The following is a 23,476-nucleotide window of genomic DNA, read 5'->3' as shown; positions in this document are numbered from 1 at the left end:
TGTGCAAAATGCAAATTCTAGCAATTTTTCAACTGGTCTTAAGATTTTGATCAGGAGTGTATATAATAGATGGTATAAGTTCTTTTAGAACCTCTTTCTCTTTTGAAGAGGTTTTACCTCTTCATTATAATGGTTAATTTCGTTTTACAGCAGTACCTCGGTTAACGTGCGCTCCGGTTAGTGCGTTTTACAATTGACATCCACAGTTTTTGCCTTATTTTGCGTTTGCGCTTGGTTAGCGTCCAATATGTCGCGCAGTTTCTTTACGCCGCCATCTTGGATCACAAGCCCAAGATGAAATCTTGCGATACTTTTTGTAGTTACATTATGCCTTTTTGCTCTGTTTTTCCACTTTTGCTTTGTTTTTGTTTATTTCTGCAATGAGCCATGTTCCACTCTTTGGACACCCATGCGTGATTTGCGCTGCTGGTCAAGGGTTGGGTAGCATTGTTAGGGGATGATTTTTACAGCTTTCAGGCTTTCAGGTGGAGCTCCCATGGTGGCCAACATGGTAACCTCTAGGCCAGGGGTCACCAACGTGGTGCCCGCGGCCCCCCACGACCACATGAGGTGCCCGCAAGCCTGCTTTTCATTCAGGTTTTCAGTTAATAATGAAAGAACAGTAGAAAAAAATGCATTCTGAAATACAAAATGGGAGTTGTGGACACCAGCATTTTGTTAATGTTCTGGTAAAACAAGCATATTCGCTTTGTTTGGGTCTAAAATAAGCTCTGAAAATAAATGTTAAAAAAACGAGTAGCTCTTGGCCATTTTCATTTTGTAAAAGTAGCTCTCACAAGGAAAAACGTTGGTGACCCCTGTTCTAGGCCCACTTATCTATAATGTACGGACATTATATACGCACAGCTTCTACAGTCAATTTGTTACAATCCAGCCTCAAAACCTGCGGTGAGGTGAACACAAGTTAAGATACGATGGTAGGGAGGAATTACAACAGCAAAGCAGTGTAAATTTACTAGGTAAACTGGTGAAATGATTCCGGGTGTGCGGGCGGTTTTTAAATGAAAAGGGGTTCCGTTAACCACGTGGCATTAGAGGAACGCCTCCATCATCTCCGACTGCTAATCAGGACGACCCAGAGGACAGCAGTGCAGCGGAGCCGTGTACCGTTTCTTTCAGACTGGCATTGTGCAGGTCCGTGATGGCATTGGCAATAAACCTACCTGGCTACGTGGTTGATGACAGGGGAGAAGTGGGTGGGTCCGTAGAGACGCACTGACTTGAGACTCTGGTAATAAGCCTCCATCACACCCTCAATGCCATTGCAGTACGGGTTCTGGGGGTTGCCGTTCTGCACAAAAAAGTGAGGATGAAGGTCAGGAAGTATACCAAAAAACGTTTTATGTCAGCAGTGATGATTGAAATGGGAACTATCTCATCGGGTGGCAAACACCATGTCAACAGGGACACCATCATGATGATCATTAACATGTAAAATTTTGTTTTTAAACAACACATTACTGAGGACCAAACTGAAGATTATGTACAAAAAAGTACTCAGCATTTTTACTTATATTATATTTTAAGATGCGTAAAAAATATATAGACACAATATACTGTATACTGTAGCTTTTTTTAAAGACAGATTTTTATCCGTATTTAAAAAATAGATAAAATGTGTACAAAAATCCAAAATTTTTATTTATCTAAGAAAATATTTCTAAACTATATATATATATATAAAATATATATCAACTATATACATAAACTATATATAACTATAATACACATATATAAACTATATACTGTATATAATAAATATATTATATATATACAAAACATATATATCATCTTTAAAAAATACAAAATTTATATAAAAATATAACATTTGTATTTTACTTTACAGTGTGACGACATACAGTGAATTCAAATGAAATGTTTAAGTAGGCATTGTTAAAAATCTTAAGGCGTCTGTTCGTCATATTTTTATAACACTTATTCATAAAAACATAAGTAAATACATATTTTCAGTATACCTACTGTTATGTACTATATTTGACGGTTGATTTTTTTTTTAGTAATAAGTAGACAAGTCGTAAATTAGTCAGTATTAGACAGTACAAGTTGTCCAAGCATAATCATAAACATATGAAATTAATACAAAAATATAACATGCAATTTTAAAAAAAGTCAATATCATTAGATTGTGCAGGTGTACCTAATAAAGATTCCAGTGAAGAAATGCTAATGCGACAGTGTGTGTGGAAGCTCGTGTGCTTGTTTGGAGCAAACTCTCCAAGGCGCCACGCTACATTATTTAAGCACTCCATATGTCGGAGGCTTCCTAACGATCCTAGCGAGACCTCATCTTGTGGCACACGAATCACGGATGGCTTTGCAAATGGAGCTCGTATAATCAAGTCAGATGCAGCCAGAACCTCGCAGCCTCTTTAGAAGCTGACAAAGTTAAAGCCTTAATGAGATGAATGCATATGTGCCATGTCTGCAGGTCTGCCTCCGCTTGAGAGGCTGTTAGCTAACACTGTAATGGCCGTGAACGCCTCTGGAGGAAACATCTGGAAGGGGCAGCAGATGAGCAGACGTGTGAGTGGTCTGGATGCCTGCTGCTGCAAAGTTTTGGATTATGGATGGAGATACGTGGAAGGCACAGACAGGGATGACTTGCATAAAAAAAATCATCTTTCACAACCAAACCAAAACAATAAGGGAACTCTGCCAAGTAGTCTTTCTTCTTGGCTTTGTCTTCTTCCTTCAGTGTACCACAGAGGCACGTGAGCCCGTCGGCCACCTTGTCATCCCATTGTAGAAACGACCTTTCTCTGTCCACTCATCAACACACTGCACTGTGTCTAGCTCCACCCTTTTTGGTAACATACCACTGTAGTTGAGGGCTAAAAAATGGTACAGTACAGTTTTGGTACCCTTTCACAACATACAACCTGCTGTGAATGCAAAGATGGAGAAGTAAACAGACGGTCTCCTCACCAGGGCGAACTCGTGTGAGACTCGTCCGTCCGGGGGAAGCTTGGCGCCGAAGCCCAGTGCGGGAAACATCTTGTCGCTGTCGTAGTCCTGGATGATCTCCCCCACGGCCCGCAGAGCCATGGCATAGTCGTTGAGCTGGTAGGGGCTCATGTAATGCAGCGAGGTGGGCTGAGATGGGTTGCCTGGGACAACAAAGTGGTAATTACACCCCACACACACACTCTAGGCTGCGAGTCATATTAAGATGAAATGGGGGGGAGTGGGAGAATGTAAACTAGACTTTTAACTACACAAACATCACACTCATCATCATCATCACCAGTGATGTCCTGATGGCATTGTCCTGTTCCTTTTCTCACTCTGCAGGTTTTTAGGTGCTTGTTTCACGTGAAATACTACAAAATAAACACCTAAAAAGGGGTGTCCAAAATGTGGATTTTTATTGGCCCAAGGCTCATTCTAAAAATAAAATTAATTCATTGTTAATTGGATATGTTATTAGTAGGGATGTCACGAGACACCCAACTCACGAGACGAGATGATACACGAGATCTACGAGACGGGATTTTAACATAATTTTAAGAAAAGTACCATAATAAAATTTGGATTGGACAAAGTTTTCAAGTTACAAAACAATGCAGGCGTGTTTGTAATATTTATTGTCCTACAAATTGATGCTAAATGATATTATTGACACCAAATAAACCACTAATGTTATGATAATATATAATGAAAATAATACATCATAATAATGCAATATTTCATGAATATGTCATTTTCACTCTGTAAAGTTGCGGAATTTTTGTTTGTAACATGTATTTTCTCACAGGCATTTCGTACTGTCTATCAAATGTTTGGAGCATTTCTTGAAATGCTGGCTTTTCAACTGTATTAAAGAACAGCATTTACTTTGCGATGTATTGTAAAAGCACACCACGTTGAGTTATTCTGTTTGTATTTACTTTGCCGATCAAACATCTAGTGAGTGTTGACTGTTGGGTCGGTGTGTCATTTTTTTCCCAGATGGGAAAACTGGGTCGGGCGTATATTTCTAAGGTGAGCAAGTTTGTTCTGTTGTCCTTTATGTTGAAACCACTTTCGAACAAATTCCACATACTGGCTCATTCACGTTGATGGACTCCTTGCTCACTCCCATACGGGAGCTGTGGCATTTGACTTTGCAATCATCAGGTTACTTTGCATTGCTCATCACGAGGGTCCACTCTTTTGCTGTATGTATGCTATCAGTCCCGCCTCTCCTCCCACACAGACAAAGCAACTGTATGACCGACAAGAGGTCTCACTCTGTTCAAATGCTGTAGTTCGCATCTAGGTGTCTAGCGCCTAGGTGCTGAACCAGTGTATAAAATGAACCCTCTTCCTGCTGTTTGGAGGCGAGAGACAAGGAAATAGACACACATGGACATGGCAAAATAAAGAGGCTGGTGAAATTATCCAGTTCATTTTCATTTGTGATTAATTAATTTATTATCACGAGATGTACTAGGGTTGCATGTTGCAGGAAAAAAATGTGAATTACAATTTTCTTAGAGTCGAGATCATGACTCTCACGCACACACATACACGCATGCACAGACGCACACACACCATATTCACGGCCATGTGCTTACGTTTATAAAAAAAAAAATCACACTGTTTTTTTATTATTATTATTATTATCATTATTGTTAGACTCCTAATTGTCTTGTTCTTCTTTAAAGAGACTTCAAATGGTCTTTCTGTCCTTCTTCGTGCAAGGTCCCGGAAGGACAGTTGACACAGGACTTTCTCAGCACAGTGACACCCGCTTAAGTTGACATCCCTAGGATTGGCTGACTCACGTCGACATATGCTGTTGTCGACATAATTGAAACTAGCCATTGCTTGCATTTTACTTTGGCCAGAGACATAAGGACAATGGCCGATAATAAAGGATTTTTAACATAATTGTGCATCCATTCGTGAAATAAAATACCAACTTCTTATCTTGCTTTTTCCTTTTGTTGATTTTGACATACAGTGGAACCTTGGTTAGGGTCATTAATCCGTCCAAGAAGGTCCGACTCTAACCGAAACGTACTCTAACCAAATCCCAAAATAATCCCATAAGAAATTATAACATTTTTTATAGTTTTCCAGTTAGAGTTTTACATGCAGAAAACAATTCAAAATGCATATAAATATATAAATATATATATGATGAATGAAAGAGGTAAATTAACATTTAACTTCCCTTTTACCTTCACTGAAGATGTGACTGTTGCCAAAAACACGCTGTGGCAGCGAGATCAACGCGGACACCACTTTTATGTTTTGCTCTGAGTTATTTCTTGAATTGAACAGTGTTTCTCACCTCAAGTCCCTACTTTTCTATTCATAACTGTTGTAAAGTAACCCAAAATAGAGTCACTGAAAGTTGCAAGTACCAGCATTTTGATAAAGAAAGTGAGACACAATATTAAATTCAAGAAATAACTCATGGCAAATCATAAAGATGGTGTCCGTTTGGATCAATTCTGATTTCTTTGCTCATATGTGACCTGTATCTGACCTGTATTCCGTTTTTTTCAAATGTGACTCAGGCCTCATTCGTATGTACAGTAGATATAAATCCAATATGTATGCGAACTACTGCAGTCTGGATGGTGAGGTTGCATCTGTCCCACCTATATGTCATCGAAAGGCGTGGTTTATTGTGCAAGACTTGGATAAAGGTACTCACCGATGTAAGCAAAAGTTATTATTGTCATCCAAAAATTATCTAAAAAACGTGTCAGTGAAGCGCCTGACGTCAATGTCCTTCCACTCTTGGCTCGGACATCCACCCACACGCTCCTCGGAACAGACATCGCAGCAAGTTCTCTAGAACTTCCATTGTCAAAAGTCTTGCCCTATTTCTTCTTAATCTTAGTCATTTAGTTAATAAAACGTTGACACTCGTTGCACAAAATCCTTTAAATTGCCACAAACGTCGCTTTTGCCCACGCGTGTCACTTCTCAGACGCTTTGGTAATGTGAACAATCACATAAAAAAATCGGATTTTAAGAAAAAATCCGAAATGGGCATCACACACAGCAGTGTGAACGTAGCCCAGGACTTGATGAGTTGGTGGACTTGGGCGGGTTAAACAGGTTAACAGACTAAATTAAGTCAAAAACAGGGCACGCTTACGCTCTTGACAGCACATATGAAAACAAGCCATTAGAAAAGTCAATTAATCAATGTGATCGCTACTCCCGCAAGCTGATTAATGTTAATCAGCGAGCCTCGCCGGTAGCATCAACCATCTCAGGGGAGAACCAGGGTTGTGGAATCAACTCGCCCTGGCCGGGGCCGCCATGCTAACGACAGCGCAACATGAGTCCTTGAGTAAAAGGGTTTGTTTGTGACTCGTTAGGTAAAATATAATAATTCACCATCATTTATATATGAGATAGCATGCAAGTGTCAATCAAGCGTGCAATTTTTTTTTGTCACCTATAACACAAAGCTAAGATGTCAATATTTTGTTCCGAACGCTTAGAACAGGCCCTTTTTTCAAAAAGTGTGGACATCCCTGTGACATGAAAGACAATATTAAAATATTTTTCTACATTTCTCAAATGAGAGCAGAAAAATCCCCCCCCACCACCCTTTATTAAACATTCTCATATAACTGTTCTGTAAACGTTCTGTAATAAAAAGCCGCCAGGGTTTCACAGCAAACTGTACCAAAAATAAAGCAATTACAAGCATAATTTCAACATTTCTATGTGCAGGCATATGAGAAAGTGACTTGATGGCATAGGAGACGTACGGCAATGTGGCTCCAAAGTTAATTTCACATATTAACACAAGCAGCAATGGATGCTCTGCTGCTCCACTAACCAACGTTCCACTAGTTTCCTTCAGGCGTCTCATAAAGACAAACACAATTGTTTCATATTGGAACATTTTTTAAGTGGGGAAAAAGAAGCTTCACACAATGCCCAGCCAAGATCCAGAAATGTAGCCTTGTGTAAAACCACAAGAATCTCAAAAGCCAAAGTCCCTGAGGTTGTACAAAAGAAAAAATCAGAATGACTTGAAATAAGACTGTAAATAATCCACAAAGTCAGGGCAATTGCAGCCAAAAGGCAGAATAAAATCTGTCATTGAATGAATGCAATCGCTCCTCCAGAAATCATTAATGACAGCTTCCACTTTGCACAAAACAAATAATCAGAATTACCCCAAATAACACACAAAATCAGAGTAAAACAGCAGAATAGAATTGATGGGACAAGCAAACAGGTCGCAGCACTGGCCAGCGGGGGCCAGGAGCGGGAGGGGGACTTGCACCTGGCACCCAAGTCCATCACGGCAGGAATGGACGAGCATGAGTATGCCCTGAGACTCCAGCATCAGCATACCCGTCCTTCACTTGTTAGCAAAGTTAAGATTTTGTACTATTAACACTGCTTCACCTCTTTTTACACTTGTGTGCCAGTAAAGAATGTTAAGATTTTACACTTGCACACTTAATACACTTAATACACTCAATAAAGCGTCTATGATGGCTACAGTTTGACCCTGGAACAGATTATTTCCATTTATATTATTATCAACATAGTTTAACTTCTTTTTACGCTTGAGTGGAAGCTAAGAATGTTAAAATGTGACTCTAAACATTGTCTCTACACTTAATAAAGCTTCTATGATGGCCACAGTTTGAACCTGGAACAGATTATTTCCATTTCCATTATTATCCCCTGTGCTTCACTTCTTTTTACACTTGTGTGCCAGTTAAAAATGTTAAGATTTGACTCTAAACATTTTGCCTCTTACACTTAATAAAGTTTCCATGATGGCTACATTTTTTTTTTTACCATGGAACAGATTATTTCTTACACTATTATCAATAGTGTTCTCTGGAATTTGGAATTTGAGAACATATTGTTAGAAATAAGCATCACATGACTGTACCTGACTGCACGTGTGTTGAGCAAAGAGTATGACAATTCTTATGGTAATCATAATGCTAAAAAACACGTCTTTCAAATCTCCGATATGATGGAAAATTTATCAAAATTGACTTCATACCTATGTGACATACACCTATGACATGCATTATATGATGCTAGGTTGTTGTACAGAGTAAATAATTGATAAAAATATTGCCCCTACTTAAATTACTGTAAAGAGAAGACGGAGAGACCACTGGGATGTAACAACTATTGTTGTTTCAAGATACAACTGTAGTTCGTCTGAGTAGTAATTTGAGGCTATTCCTCTTTGATTCAAAGGCTATCAACCTAACCTTCAAGCTCCTTTAAATACTTGTAGTTGAGGTGTGAAATAAAACTCAAGGAAGTCTACTGGAGTTGAGTTGATAAAGCGTCCTCTACGATGCTCTCGGCCTTTTCAAGTGCAGGCTAGCTTATGTCCAAAAGAACTTGACAAACAGTGCTTCACTTCTTTTGGCACTTGTGTTCCAGTTAAGAATGTTAAGATTTGACTGTAAACATTACCTCCACATTTAATAAAGCTTCTATGATGGCTACAGTTAAACTCTGGAACAGATTATTTCTATTTACATTATGATCAGCAGTGCTTCACTTCTTTTTACACTTGAGTGGCAGTTAAGAATGTCAAAATGTGACTTAAAACATTGCCTGTACATTTAAATGACTTTTTCCTTCCTCTATCTTTCCCATTACCTACACTACGGAGGTACCACTGAAGTTTACATCTTTGGTTATTTGTTTGCGCAATTAGCATAAAGCTCTGCTGTGCAGAGGTTAAAAGAAAGGGGGCGGCACAAGAGTGCCAATAAAGAACAAAGTGATTGATAAAGTGCAGTGCTTAAGCTCCACATGTCACTGAAGTGCCTTCAGTGACAGCGACGTGAATGCACTCACCATTGGAGGCCGTGAAATCGATTGCCACTGTGAAATTAATCTGCGTCCTGCAAGAGAAAAGAAGCAGTGTTAAGAGGACGCCATCATGGCGGATTTGCAGCGCAGCGTCTTTCAAAGGCCTGCAATTAAGCAGCGTGTATTAGGCCGCTCGCAGTCCTGGGAGCGCTAATTTCTTCTCGCACCATCCCTACAACACGTTCATTTCCACTACAAGGGCGAGAACTTACCCGCCTCGAATGTAGTCCAAGAAGGAGAGCTCCGTGTCCACTAGGCAGGACAGCAGGGTCACCTGTAATTCAAAATTATTATTATTAGTGTTATTATCATTATTACAAAACTGTATAAGCAATATGTTTAGTCTGGCCATGTCAAAGCCACATTTTGTAGTGGAATCAAATACTTCACTCAATGTAATCCAAATTAAATGATAACCTTTATTTGATTTATGTTTATGAGATTTTTTTTACATCTTGTCTCTCTCTGTTACAATAAAGCCACCATAAATATGATAACTGTTCATATCTTTGTAAGGGGATAAAACTGCTACATCAGAATGGAATCAAATACTTATTTCCCCACTGTATACCTTGTAGCATCATACTGTTGAGATTTGTGATTTATAGACCACAATACCACCTGCGAATAACAGTTCCAACATCAACACACACACACACACATGCAGCAGAACTCACCGTCCCTGAGTTTTGGTACTTTTTCTTCTTCTTGTCTTTCTTCTTTGGATTTAGCACCTATGGAGGAAAACAAGAGATGAAGTCAACTGTCCCGTGTTGCCATGGTGACACTTGCTACTTTCTTCCCCAAAGTACTTATTAGACCTCAGACAGTCTCTCTGGTTACTAGCTGGTTACAGTGCCGACTATTATGCTATTTTTATCCTTGTAGTTAATACAGGAGTTCCGTTCCTATGCCAGTGATGCACTGTGGGTTGAGTTTTACTGTAAGTCAGAACTTATACGTAAATTCGCACCTCACTCACACTTTACACATAACACATGAAGGACCATATAAAATATAGTAACAGAAAGATGAAATCTAATAATGAATTACTTCTATCTGTGTGGTTGTCCTGCACACTGGAAGGGGAGTTGCAAAGGAGAGAGAGGCAGGCTTGGGAGGAGGAAGTCCCTATAATGAGACCACTACACTGCCTGATTATCACAATCCATTTCATAGAGCAGATCCTTTCATATGTTCAAAGATACTGTACCATCTTTATCCTTCATGATGGTTGCAACAGTCGAGCGACTTAGACCAAGCATCCAGCCAATTTTGGTTACTGCTTCCCCACTTGAGCATTTCATGATGTCTAATTTAATTTTCACTTTCATTTGCTTTGACACATTTCAATCAGAAGAGTAAGCCTCACGCTTGGGAGACATAATGAAGGGCACGTAACTAGTTCTCTTTTTCTTTTTGTACAGTATTAATAATTTATAGCAGTCAAAGCATCATAACACGAGGACTGCCTGTGTAGCAAAAAACCTTGCTAGTTGTCCAGACATGTAAGCATTACAAAAATAGAGTATAAAGCTGCGTTTACACTTGCATGCAATGTATTCCTGCAGTTTTGCATACCAATGGCGTGCCAACGAGTAAATTGGTCTGAAACAGGTTTGAAGTACGTGTAAACTGTGCGGGGCTGCATGCCAATGCGCAAATACAATGTTGAAATATTCAAAATTCGTGGCACGCATAATTTCTGTGAACTAGTAGTGAAAGCAACGTGTACGCACCGCCAATGCACCGCAACCTATGCCTAAACAATGCAGGCGGTGCGTATCCACAACACTCATTATTCACACTCCTACCGTCAGGCAGACGCTACAGGAGTTTGAAGTCCAGGACCACAAGGCTGGCAAATAGCTTTTACCCACAGGCCATCAGGCTTCTCAACGAAGCACTCACACACGCCGCACGCAACACACATTCATAGCACTTTATTTATTTATTACTTATTTATTTGTATATTTATTTGTATGAATGTCTCTTCTTTTTGTTGCTGCTTAATTTATTGGTATATATGTTTATGTTTCTTATGTTCTTATTCTTTCTTGTGTTTTCTTTCTTTTCTTGGGAGAATGAACAGAATAAGATTTTCATTGCATGGTATTACTGCTGTTTTACCATGCACATGACAATAAAACTCTCTTGAATCTTGAATCTTGAATCTTGTGTCACATTCACATGAATGGGTTCACTTTTACCCCACCTCTTGGAGCAAGTCGGGGGGAATTCTCAATTTCCCCTCCCACACTGTCTGTGCCTCCTTTTTTGTAGTTTATGCCTCCATCCTGCTCTTTCTGCATTCTCTTTCTGCAGCTGCGTGATAATATGTACTTACTAGGGTTATGAATGATAAACCGATGCGACCAGATATCTGGTTTGAGAAGCAAACAATTCGGCTGCCGGCAGCAACCTCCTGTATTGTTAAAAATCAGCCAAAAGTCTTTAGATTGTTGGAGAAGAAATTCTCCACAACCTACTAAAGGTCAAAGGACCACTTTGGAAAATTAAGCCAATTTCACCTCCCCCTTACGTGTTTGTTAATCTCCAGTTATGAGAAGGAAAGAAGATTCACACAACAAATTAGATTTACAAAATGTATTGAAAAGTAAGTCAGACAGAATCATTTCGCAGTTTACGAAGCTCCGGACCCCGTCTCATGCACCGGCTCCCTGCTCCTCCAGCTGAATGAGAGAGACTCCCGCTCGATATTCCCATCTGCTGTTTTATAGTTGTTTTGCTCAGATCATTGGCGCCTGTCTCTCCAAAGATAACTCCTGGATTCCTTGACGACGCTTTGTGACGCCAGCAGCTGATTACACTTAAACAAAACATTCTTTTCCCCAGCCTATCTCAAGGCTCAAGTTAGTTTCTGTCTGTTCCCTTATTTAGCTGTTGATCCCGGCTGGCCTTCGGCTGATTGTATACTATGTGCGAACACCACACTATTTCTGTTTAACCTTTTGACACACTTAAACAAATGTTCATCTACTCAGCTAATTATTTAATAAAGCATTACTTCTATAAGCTACTTGTAATCATTTACTAAGTTATTAGATTCATTAATGAAACAGTTTTATCTATACTGTACTTATTTTAAGGCACTCAACGATAATTCAATCAACAGACATCAATGGAAACATTTATTCTAAAATCTCCTTGTAATAATTATTTATCCACCCAGTAAATTAATTTTTGCCTACAAGATTAATCGATTGTGGAAACATGCACCAGGTATCACGAGAGAAGTCTTTTAAAGGTGAGAGCCTGGGCTACCGGCAAAAGGAGCGTTGTGTATTCGCTATAGTTTTGCATGACTGGTTACAATATACAGTATACCCATGCGGGACCAATGCGCATTGCGCGTACTATTGATGCACACTAGATGTAAACAGTACTTGACAAGGTGTAAATAAGTTGGGCGGGAACGTGGTCATTTCGTGCCAATGTGCACCGTTTTCAGTCATGAATTGCATGTCAAGTGCATGATTGATGTGTAAACAAAACACTAACGGTGCGCAAACTAGTCTTCACACTTTTCAGGCATGCCATAAATAAATGCACATGGTCACAAAATAACTGTCCTATGTGAAGCCAGGTGACTTTTATGACAAAGACTACGCATTAGCTTTCAAAATAATTAGGATTTTCAGTGCAAAAAGGCAAATATGTCGATCGCATGTTTGAGTTCATGCAGAGGTACACCGCCTTCTTTTCCCTTCTTCTCGTTCTTCAAGTTGTGCTTTGTCAGCACTTTTACTCAACCTTCACTAGCGGTTTGATCAGCGAGGAGGTCAATGAACTCCACCGACTAATAAAGGAAGGAAGTCGAGGCACGTACTGCACATGCTGCATATGGCGACATAGCCACACCTGTTCTATATGTTTTCATGTGAACAGACGCATCAACCCATCAATGCTAATCAACCATGAAATGTCAATGAAATCACCTCATAGATATGAAACTGCGACTGGCTTCTGGACATTTCTCTGTAGCTGGTGCTGAACTCGCCAATGAAGTCGTGTCTGTGAAAACACACACACACACGCACACACACACACACACACACACACACACACACACACACACACACACACACACAAAGTGAGATATGAGTAAATGTTAGCATGTCAGGGTGTGACGGGCGTCACATCACGTCCGCACATCAAGGTTAACAAGATGATTGGCAACTGTGGCGCTGGTTTGCATAATTTCATTACACGGACATAATTAACGTGTTGGGAAGCACAACACAGCCAAAGCACAAACCTCCTGATGCACTTTCATCTCTGAAATGAAGTGTCACATTATTTTAATGATAAGTCAAGTGAAAGCCCATAAAACATACTTACAACAAGAGACAATATTAGCTGTTAAGTGGGCTAATAAAGCTAGCAAAAACAATGGCGAAACATGAGCTGCCGTGAGGGGTGTAAAGGTATGCCATCATCACGATTCGATACGTACCTCGGTTTGAAAGGAAAACTACACTTTTTTGCCCATTTTGCCCGTCATCCACATTCCTAATGTGAAGACTGGCCACACATGTCTGTCCCTTTTCTGTGCGTTCTAAAGAGAGAAAAACAACTAGCATGTGGGAGCTAACAATGCATGTAACGGGACACACCTATTTCTCCGAAATATACCAACTATGTTCTATTCACATAACTGACCTGTATATAAACCAAGCGACAGTGACACTGTTATTGTAGCAGCTAACACCAAGAACTATTGTTCTGGCGTATTTTTCTGGCGTAGTGACGCAGCGCCTCACATCACTATCAAGAGATAATGGGCCACAATTAGTACTGATTGGGAAACCAGAACAAGCATATGAACAACTACAAATAGACAAGCAAAATATCTGTAAAATATTAGCCCACATTCCATGTTCAGCTAGGTGGAATGTGTTGCGATACATCATGTGCTACGTACGCCATGTATCACAATCAATGGTGACTTACTCAGTGGACAGTTGTCCGTCTGGTGCAGCTGGCCTGGGGCGTCATTTCCAGTTTATTTTGGGTAGGTGGAAAAAAGTTTGTACCACTGCCGGTAACACTGTGTGCCACTCAGTGCAGCAGAAACACGCCATTTCTGTCGGCATGGCTTGACAAACTCCACATTCACACCACCGAGTCATGCCGGTGCAATGACTCTGTTGCCCCCCATCTGCTTCTTTGCTTCACTTTCTCTTCTTGCTCGCTCAGCTTCTAAAACATGTAGCTCGTCCTCCGTATATTCAGGCTCAAAAAGATAAGGTTCTGGATCCTCATTTGTCCAAAGGTAGTCGTCGTTTAAGGCTCTCACAAAGTCTGCCATGATTAGTAGTAGCAAACAGGCACGCTCGACGCGCTGCTGTTGTTGACGTAAGTAGCGCTAGCTCTGTGAAATCAATGCGTCCAGGAAAGAAGTGTTTAAAGTGATCAAAATACAGCAAAATACTGTAAGTATTACACGTTATCATGAATGTACCTGTTACTGCATGGTCACAGCATGTATATAAAACGATAAAACGTTGTTGGAGGCTTTTTAGAGGGCTTTATAGTCAAAATAGTTGTTTCCCATTACATGCAATGTTAGCTCCCTCATGCTAACTGTTTTTCTCTCTTTAGAACACACAGAAACGGGAAAGACGTGTGTTCATGTTTCACATGAGGGTTGTGGCTGATTGGGGCAAAATTCCAAACAGCTTTAATGTTTTTTTTTTAATGAAACATAAAAAAAATGTGGGCTGGTATAAATGATAATACTATTTATGAATTATTAATACAGAGACAAGATACCGGGCGAAATCATGAAGATTACGACCTCGAGTGGATTACCCTGCTCTCAACAGCCCACATACTTAGGTACTTAGGCGGGTCGTAGCCATGAAATAAGAGCTTCATGAGTTTCTAACACCCTCAGGCCCCAGGCTGAGACCCAGATGTTATGAGAACAAACACTGGCAATAATGGAGGGAATAATAATAATACTAACTCTCAAAAAATAGAGCTACAGCACACAGAATATTAAAATTGGAATAATTAAATATAACATCAAATGAAATTGAAAAACAAATTGCAATATACTGAGGGTAAATAAAAACCGAGCTGCGGGACGCACTTTGGAGACACCTCATTGAAGCAGTTTATCTCTTATTGTAGAGAGCTACATTATACATTGTAGACAGATTTCAAGATTCAACAAGAAGAGTCCAGTTGCCTCGATTCAAACTTGTCTCAATCAACAGGGTAAGAAGAAAAAGCAAAGAGCAAAGCGTTGTCTCACCCTCCATCTCTGTCCCAGTCGTACACTTCCACCTTGATGCTCCTGCAGGACACAAAGACACCAACTACAACATCACCACTGAGGAAATGAACAAAATACCACTCACTTCATTGATGATGTACTTTTTAAGCATACATTGTGTGTTGAAAAGCAGTGTGTTTAAAGTGCATATGTACTGTATATTGTTGTATATATGAGTGTAGCATATTAAATATGCCCATTTACAATATGTTATATTGCACAGCATCATCTCCCAACAGAAGAGCAATTTCAGTGGCAGATTACTATCACTGCCCTGCTTCGCTGAAAGACTGAGCAGAGCATTCCTCCCCGACGCCATGCGGGTTTTCAACGTAACAAAGGGGGAGCGATAAAAACACACACAGGACTGTACTTATTAAATTTTGATGTATTATTATTACTCATTATGTATTACTGCACTACAAATTTGACGTGATCTGTCCCGTATTTATTTATTTGTTTATTTATTCTTATTCTATTTCTCATGTCTTGCCGGGGTTGTTTAATTTTATTTTTGTGATTTAAGTGATTAAGTTTATTATGACATTTTATGTTTGTAAACATAAATGTTGTACATTTGTGCACTATGTATGCAAATTATATATGTGTGCATGTGTCATATACAGCCGTCCCTCTTTGATTGCGGGTAATTGTTTCCTTGTTTTTTTCTGAACAGCGTACTTCCTGCAGTGGATATTGTCTTATCAATGACGGCTTTAAATGGCTTTACACTCATATTACACAATACAGTAGACATAATAAGAGTAAATAAGACATCTAAGATGTAAGTAAAACTCCTGCTCGTGTGTGTCACAATGAATGTGGCATGCGGACAGATGCGTGGGGAACAGGAAGTGACATCAGAGGTTCAGAGTTGAGTTTTAGCTTGTCATGGGTTATGTCCCAACAGCCATTGTGTTGTTATTATGATTATTATTATGTTGTTGTTATTATTTTGCCTGTTGTGAGATTCAAACCTGCAATGAATGCCGGTTTTGGCGATCACGTCTGCTTGTCCCACCGAACAGTTTCTGGCACCCAGTGGCCAATGTAGAATACTATACTCATATACTCACAAATACAATTCTTCTACTGCCTTGTATTTGTCTTTTAGCTCATTGAGTTAGTCCATTTAGCCATTTTTATGCTTGAAAATGCTTAATTTAGGCCAAGAATAAGTACAATTTGCCAAAATGTGCATTTGTTAAGAGTAATAGGCCATATTCAACCACGAAATCATTTATTAATTAATGCATTTTTGAAAACCACATTAGAGTGAGGCCGCAATGTTCCAACTGTAATGTAGCGAGGGACAACTGTATGGATATATACTACAGCTTAACAATTGCACATTTATGCTCTCATTGCACAATATTGATACACAAGCATCGATAAAGCATACATAGGAGGTTGTTTATTTGTTCAAATATCGAGTTTAATATTCCTCACTGAGAGCAACTAGTGATATTAGCAGATAAACAGACACTACATTTTGATGCATTTTAGCATCCGGACATTTAAAGCGAAGAAGAAGATGCCATATGTTGACATAAACGTGACGTTATGAAACCTTAAAGACATGTATGAATAAAGAATGGCTTCTGTGGAGTGCTGCTGCGGGTTTAAGGTCAAATCATTCCAAATGCAAATCCTCGTCTTTGTCAAACAAGTGGGGGTGTCCAGGTAATCTCTGAGCTGCTGATCAGTGTGCGCTTGAATATCAGCTGATTAAAACATGGAGTGCTCCCTCTTCTTAATCTCTTAACCAGGAATGGAGCAAAGGGTGCACTCCAATCTATGCGGAGTGCTGCTTCTATACATTTAAATGATGTCACACATAGACTCAACATATACTAGCCTGCACACTTGGCTGTAGAATTAAGAGCAGAGTAAAGGAGATAAACTATCTTTGCTTCATTGCGCCTCATTAGGTTCGAAGTGGAGATCATTAATAAGAATTATATGCGTGCTCATTCTTTAACTGTTCAACGCCAAGGCTTAATTTGCTGTGAAATCATGTAGGGAAAAGCAGGATTAAAAGTGTCCTGCGTGTGCACGCATGTGTGCTTGTGTGTAAACAAATGCAATATTTCTGTTTTTTTAATATTTATTGGTATTTTTTGCACTTAAAAAAGCGCATCTTCTTTCTGTTGAAGATGAATAAAGTATCTATCTATCTATTTATCTATTTATATATATTTGTTTATTTTAATTTGATTTATACATTATGTTTCTATGCGAAAAAGTGGAAAACACAAATCATAGTCCTAGTAACTTACAAAAAAAGCTTTCACGTGAAAAATGGAAATGGACTAACAAAGAAGTTTGTAAAAAAAAAAATATTTTGTTCACTTTTTTTGGAGACTGTGTGCAAAGAGTGTCATGAGGAGCATCCCACTCGACTCTTATTCTGGTCAGTTCCTGTTTTCCGTCTGGTGTTTCCTTTTCTCTTGGTCTGGTGACTGGGGCGGAGCAACGAGGCAGGTGGACGCAATTGGCAATCATCACCACTCTTAAAGTACTCATGACGCCAAAACATGTTGGTCGTGTTATTTCCGCTGTGAAAAATAACATTGAAAGGCATATTTCCTGTGTTAGATGTGTGGTCAAAATATTAAATATTGATTATTTTTTATCATTTCCGTCACTTCTTCTGTGTTTGGAGGAGGCGTAGCAAGTGACATCAGATCTGGACAGTCCCGCCTGGAACTTCTACTCCACTACAACACACTTTTCGGTGATTTTCTGTTGTTTGTTATATATTTACTTATATTCTGCCCGCTGTGTTGAAGGCTTTTGCTGGAACACTCAAGTAGACGGAGTAGGGTGGTTCACATTTCTAAAAGACACCACTCGCCTCGTCAGATGCGTCAGCAAACTTTGTGGGACAAATGTTACTGCCTCGCAGATGGAAATAAAAAGTAAAAACCCCACAAGACTTTCGACTGTGGAAAAGCGTGGCATGGGGACATTAAGTCAGTCTACATTTCTCCTGCTAAAATGGGCTAAAATCAGCCTAGTGCTCATGGCAGCTAATGCAGTGCTAATTCCTATCTGGCTTGGATACTTGGACACTAGCTAGGCAGTTAATGTTATATCTGTTGTTGTGTGTAACAATAAATCCAAATCGTCGTCTTTGATTGCATCACTACGAATCTTAGAATAATATATGGGTTTTCATGCCAAATTGGTTGCTAAACAACATTGTTTATCGTCTTCAGCTCTTTGCAGTGTGCAAAAAGCAAGCTGATAGCTGTCAGTTGCTAGCACTGCCAGAAAAATATACCATACTCCTCACAACACAATATTAGTGAATTATTATTGTTGTGAATATGCCACTTTCTACGCGCGCATTCATGGCTGTGTTTGCACCCGGTTGCCGGTGCTAATGGGACCAACAGGAGAGGAAGAAGGTGGGGAGAGAGTGTAAAGAAGAAATGCAAAGCTAAATTGTAGCTGTATGATGCAACCCGGACAGAGCGTGTGATTAAAGTTTATGAAGAGTTAATAGGCCTGCTTAATTCTACACCACCCACAGAACAATACCTCTTTTAGAAGAGTCTAATGACGACGACCATTTGTCCTTTTTTTAATAACTCCTCCTCCTCCTCCACCACAACAACGTATTCTCGACCACTCCTCTTCAAAGGTAAATAACATTTATCATTAGGTATTATTATATCACTTTTATTATTGTTTTTTTCATTAATTATCCTGGTTTAATATTACTACTGCATCCAAACTCATATTTACATACATACACATATACTGTATATGTATACACGTACATGTAGTACCTATATCATTGGTAATATTAACTTTTGTTGGACTTACGAACAAATCGACTTGCGAACGGTCATCTGGAACCAATTGTGTTCGTTAGTTGGGGACCTAGTGTATCAGTAAATGTTATTATTGTGTTATTGTTTTTAATATGTCACTTTCTTGGCTTTGCTGTTAGTTCATGGCTGCATGTGTTTGGTTCCTGGAATGTGTTCTGGTCATGACATCACAGCCAAGATGGCATCGGTTCAGAAAACTCGCTGGGGGGGTGTCAAAATTGCAAATTAATTTAATTCCTATTTCATAGTTGTTTATTTATTTATGACAGCAGTATGACAAAAATGTTTTATAAAGTCATTTTGCTTGTCGAGCTAAATAATTTTGACTGAGAAGCTCGCTGGACATCGTGAGTCCATCGTTTTCAGCAGGTTTTTAAAGACGTTTTTCCACTGTTGCAACAGGGACCATATCTTAGCAATGTGATAAGACACCTCTTTATACTGTAATAGCACAACACTTTGCTTTTCCTTTCATGAGGATGGGCAGACAGCGCCCAGCTTCACACATTCCTCGTATTGGAGTTAGTGCCAAGTTTTAAGGTGGTGAAAAGGATTTTTTTATGCTCTGAATTCGAAGTACCTCCACATTACTGAGCTACCGCTTATTCCTTGCTGACTAATTCTTCCACCGGAGATGCCGTCGCTTCAGGCTGGAGCCGCCGGGCTTCTGCTCCGCCCCTCCTCCCTCCTCCTGCATGCAGGAATGAGGGAGATGCGGCGCAAATCCAGTCTATATTGATATCAACGATATGGTTGGTTTTGATATGGTGCTTAAAGTAAATATCGATATTTTACAACATCAATATATTGTATTGCCCAGCGCTAACAGAAGGATTGTGGATGATGGGCAAAATTCCTCAAAAAGTGCAGGTTTCCTTTAAGCCTTCTTCAAAAGTCTAAGAGAAAGTAAAGAAGTGTGCCAGCCGTGGATTTGGGACAGAGTTAGACTGTCAAAATTGGCACACTCTGGAACTGACTGTGCAGTATACACACTGTACTTTTTGAAGTGTATGGAAATATTCAATTTGAGACAGAGCCTGGTCTTTTTTGCCCTCCGTTTGGGGTAGGTATTTGTTTTTTTACCCCGTTTCTCCTGCGTCTTCTTGGACTGCCTTGTTCCGCCGTTTCCTAATTGTTCTTTGCTTTCTGGCCTTAAGTTGCTCTTTTGGATGCTTTTTGTTGTTGTTATTGTTATTAATAATGTTTATAAAAAATATTATTCTTATCATTATTAAAAGAAATAAGAAAAGAAAAGAAGATTAAAGAAATCGTAATAATTATTAATATATTGTTATATATAATATTTGTTCTTCATTTTTCCACAACTCCGTCTGTTGTCCTTGGTTTGTACGTTTTGTACGTTGTTCTTATTTTATTATTTATGGCCGCAGCCTTGAGTATTTTTTTTGTATATTCATTATATAATGTTTTCGTACAACATTTGTGATTCTCATCTCCGTTGAGGTCCAAAAACCAAGCCGAGCCATCACAGAAAGTGAAGATACACATAGAAATCTATAAAAAGTCATAGATGTCATAGATTTTTTTGTTGCAAAAACTGTGTGCAAACAACATTTTTTTGACGCTTGTGCATTTTTTCTTTATTTTAGCGCCAAACCGGATGAGGTTTGATGAGAAGCTGAGCAGGTCAGCTCAAGGCCTACCTGTCATAGTCGCCGTTGCAGAGCGCTCTGACGGGAATCTTGAAGGCCTGCCAGACGGGATCCAAAGTATTCTTCACCACTTCCGTTTTGTGGCAAATGGTGAAGCTGCGAGACACACAACCTGGTTAAGACACCTCCTCAGCCTGGAGACGACAAGCTGCGTCTACCTGCTCCAACCAAAAAACAAACACTTCCTGCTCTTTCCTATGTGGAACTCTGCACATTGCATCGCGGCGGGCCGAGATTGGAGCCCCGTGGCGTAACATTTAGGCCGCATGAAAGGATACGCAGCTGCACAAAAGGAGAATGTGTTAAGTGCGAGGCCTGCTTGAATAAAAGCATCTGGAGGGCAAACGACAACATGTACGCATCTCACGTCTTCTTTATGTCCTTTGACCGACACTGGACTCTCAGTGAAGGACTTGGACTGACCAGAATTCTACACCATTACTAGACTACATTACAGGAGATAACAAATGTTTTTTTTTCAGCACGATTACTTTGTGAATCAGGGGGTAATGGTACATATATAGTGGTGCACAGGCAATTTTTCCCATAGGAAAAAATGTAAATTAATTCATTCCAGACAGAGAAAAATATATATAAAAAAATAGAGAGTAATTGTAGTCTTCCATGCAGAAAAGAATGCAAAATAATTATAAACGACGAATGCATGGAACTTATTGCTGATGCGGACTTCACGTACATCCTGGCAAGATCAAAATCAATAGTGTTTCTCACCTTCTTTATCAAATTGCTGGCACTTGCAATTGTATTGTATTGTATTGGTGTGTTACTTAGCAGTTGCAATAAAAAAAATCCAGGGAGTCAGCAACGCGTAGGGTGCTTTGCTTGGATACTCGATTTCGCGGAAAAATAGAGTACGGGGCGAATAGACTAGTTTGTTAAGTGCAATATTACAACAACATATGCAAAACCAAGACAGTGTCAAAAAAACAAAGCAACACTTTGGTGAAAATTTTGGATGAAAAGCAAAGCCGAAGTTTGACTGTATTCGGAAACTGATTTTTCCGTATGGAACATTCGGTTCATTCGGAAGATAAGATTATATTTAGCGTGTAACTGGAGTCAAATAAACATATATTCGAAGGTAAAGTAGATCTAAATAGGTAGAGTGAAACCCACTTAAGTCAGACCCGTCTAATCTGACTAACTCATCAAGTCCTTGTGCAGCGTGTTCTTCTTATTACTAAAAAGGTACCTCCTGAAGTTGACGTCCACATACAGTACATGATGGACCGCTTTTGTCAACATAAAAGGGGTCATTTTTATGAAAAATGTGTCAGTTTATGATGTATCATTGTAGCCAAGACATACAACAAAATTAGCACAGCAGCTCTGTTAGATAAGAGTATAAAGTATCATATGAGAACACAAGAATCAAAGCACAAATATGCACAAATGGAGAAAATCACATGTCAACAAACAAAAATACTTTATTAACACCCATTCTCCTTATGTCTCTAGACAAAGTCACAGGTAAATGTGCAAGCAATGGCTCGTTTTTGTTTCGGCTATGTCGACAACTGCTTTTGTTATCACGAGGGGTGTCGAGATAAGCGGGTTCCAATGTCTCCAACGTCCCTCGCTACATCGCGATTCCAACATTTCTCCCTCACTTTATTGCATTTTTTCAGACATTAACTATTTAATAAATAATCACTGTTTCCTGGTTGACTACGAACTATTATTAGTAAAAAAAAAATTTTTGAAGTGAATTTTACAATTTTTTTGCCCAAATTAAGCATTTTCAAGCGTAAAAATGGCTAAAGGCACTAAAATACAAATACAGTAAGCCATTAAGACCACAACTTTTGGATGTAGTATTCTACATTGGTCACTGGGTGTCAATAATTGTTCGGTGAGACCACCACCGATGCACCAGACTTGAACAGCTTCACAACAGCCACAATAATGATAACATAATAATCATAATCATAATAATAACATGGGTTACTGTTGCGGCCATAGCCCACAACGAGCTAAAGCTCAACTATGAGCCCCTGACGTCACTTCCTGTGCACCATCAATTCTGCTCCCCTACATTAGGTAACACAAATGTAAAAGTGACTATATACTAGATGGCTATAATAATGTTCAAAACAACATTGTTAGAAGGTTGTAAACGGGTTTTCTATGCCATAACTCCGTAAATTCCATTTAAAATCCTACTTCTCAGAAATTCACTTATTGCGGTCGAGTTGGCAACCAGTTAACAGCGATAAACGAGGGATTACTGGATTACAGAAAACTAATGGTGCATTAGTCATAGCAGAGGGTTAATTTGTGTTCATCTGCTTCCTGTGCATTGAATGATGTATACACAGTGCATATAGAGTACATAGGATTATATAAGAGGAGAAGAAGCAGTTTAGTGCTTATAGAGCGTGCATGGCAGCTTTCTGGAGCGTGAGCAATCAGCGTCTCTACTGTATGCCTCCTTTAATGTGTATGTGTGTGAGAGACATGTTTGGTTAGTTCAATGAGTGGACGAGCACAGAGGAGCAAGCAGCGTGTCAACTTACGATCTGTCTTCGTTACTGCGGTAAAAGACGAGGAAAGGATCCGACTTCCCAAAGAAATCCTTCTTGTCCAGTTTGTTGCCGCAAAACTGCAGCATGACAGACTCCTGCAAAGACGAGGAGGAAGCAACGCAGTGAATAAATAAATAAGACGTTTATACAGCTCGACGTCTGCCATGGCGACACACTACACAACATGTTCAAGCGCTGCTCCCTTTAGAGTATTATGGGATGCTCACAGCTACATACTGTCCGTCTTTT

General features: G+C 39.4%; 1 protein-coding gene across 4 annotated transcripts in view; it reads right to left on the bottom strand.

Annotated features, from left to right (window-relative positions):
* The window catches only part of LOC129181155 (copine-8-like), a 93,712-nt gene that overhangs the window by 16,668 nt on the left and 53,568 nt on the right, over positions 1–23,476 (bottom strand). For 3 of the 4 annotated variants that reach the window (XM_054775921.1, XM_054775923.1, XM_054775920.1), the window contains 9 exons: positions 23,219–23,322; positions 20,673–20,777; positions 15,146–15,187; positions 12,822–12,897; positions 9,540–9,596; positions 9,075–9,136; positions 8,848–8,894; positions 2,968–3,149; positions 1,185–1,312 (listed from right to left, as the gene is read on the bottom strand). In XM_054775921.1, the coding sequence (XP_054631896.1) occupies positions 1,185–1,312; positions 2,968–3,149; positions 8,848–8,894; positions 9,075–9,136; positions 9,540–9,596; positions 12,822–12,897; positions 15,146–15,187; positions 20,673–20,777; positions 23,219–23,322 (803 nt within the window). Of the gene's footprint in view, positions 1–1,184; positions 1,313–2,967; positions 3,150–8,847; positions 8,895–9,074; positions 9,137–9,539; positions 9,597–12,821; positions 12,898–13,339; positions 15,104–15,145; positions 15,188–20,672; positions 20,778–23,218; positions 23,323–23,476 lie in introns of those variants that run through there. The other variant, XM_054775924.1, reaches the window with a different exon arrangement.

The sequence above is a fragment of the Dunckerocampus dactyliophorus genome, chromosome 5 (assembly GCF_027744805.1).
Source record: "Dunckerocampus dactyliophorus isolate RoL2022-P2 chromosome 5, RoL_Ddac_1.1, whole genome shotgun sequence".
NCBI classification, from domain to species: domain Eukaryota; kingdom Metazoa; phylum Chordata; class Actinopteri; order Syngnathiformes; family Syngnathidae; genus Dunckerocampus; species Dunckerocampus dactyliophorus.
This window is presented reverse-complemented; position numbering and strand designations above follow the sequence as displayed.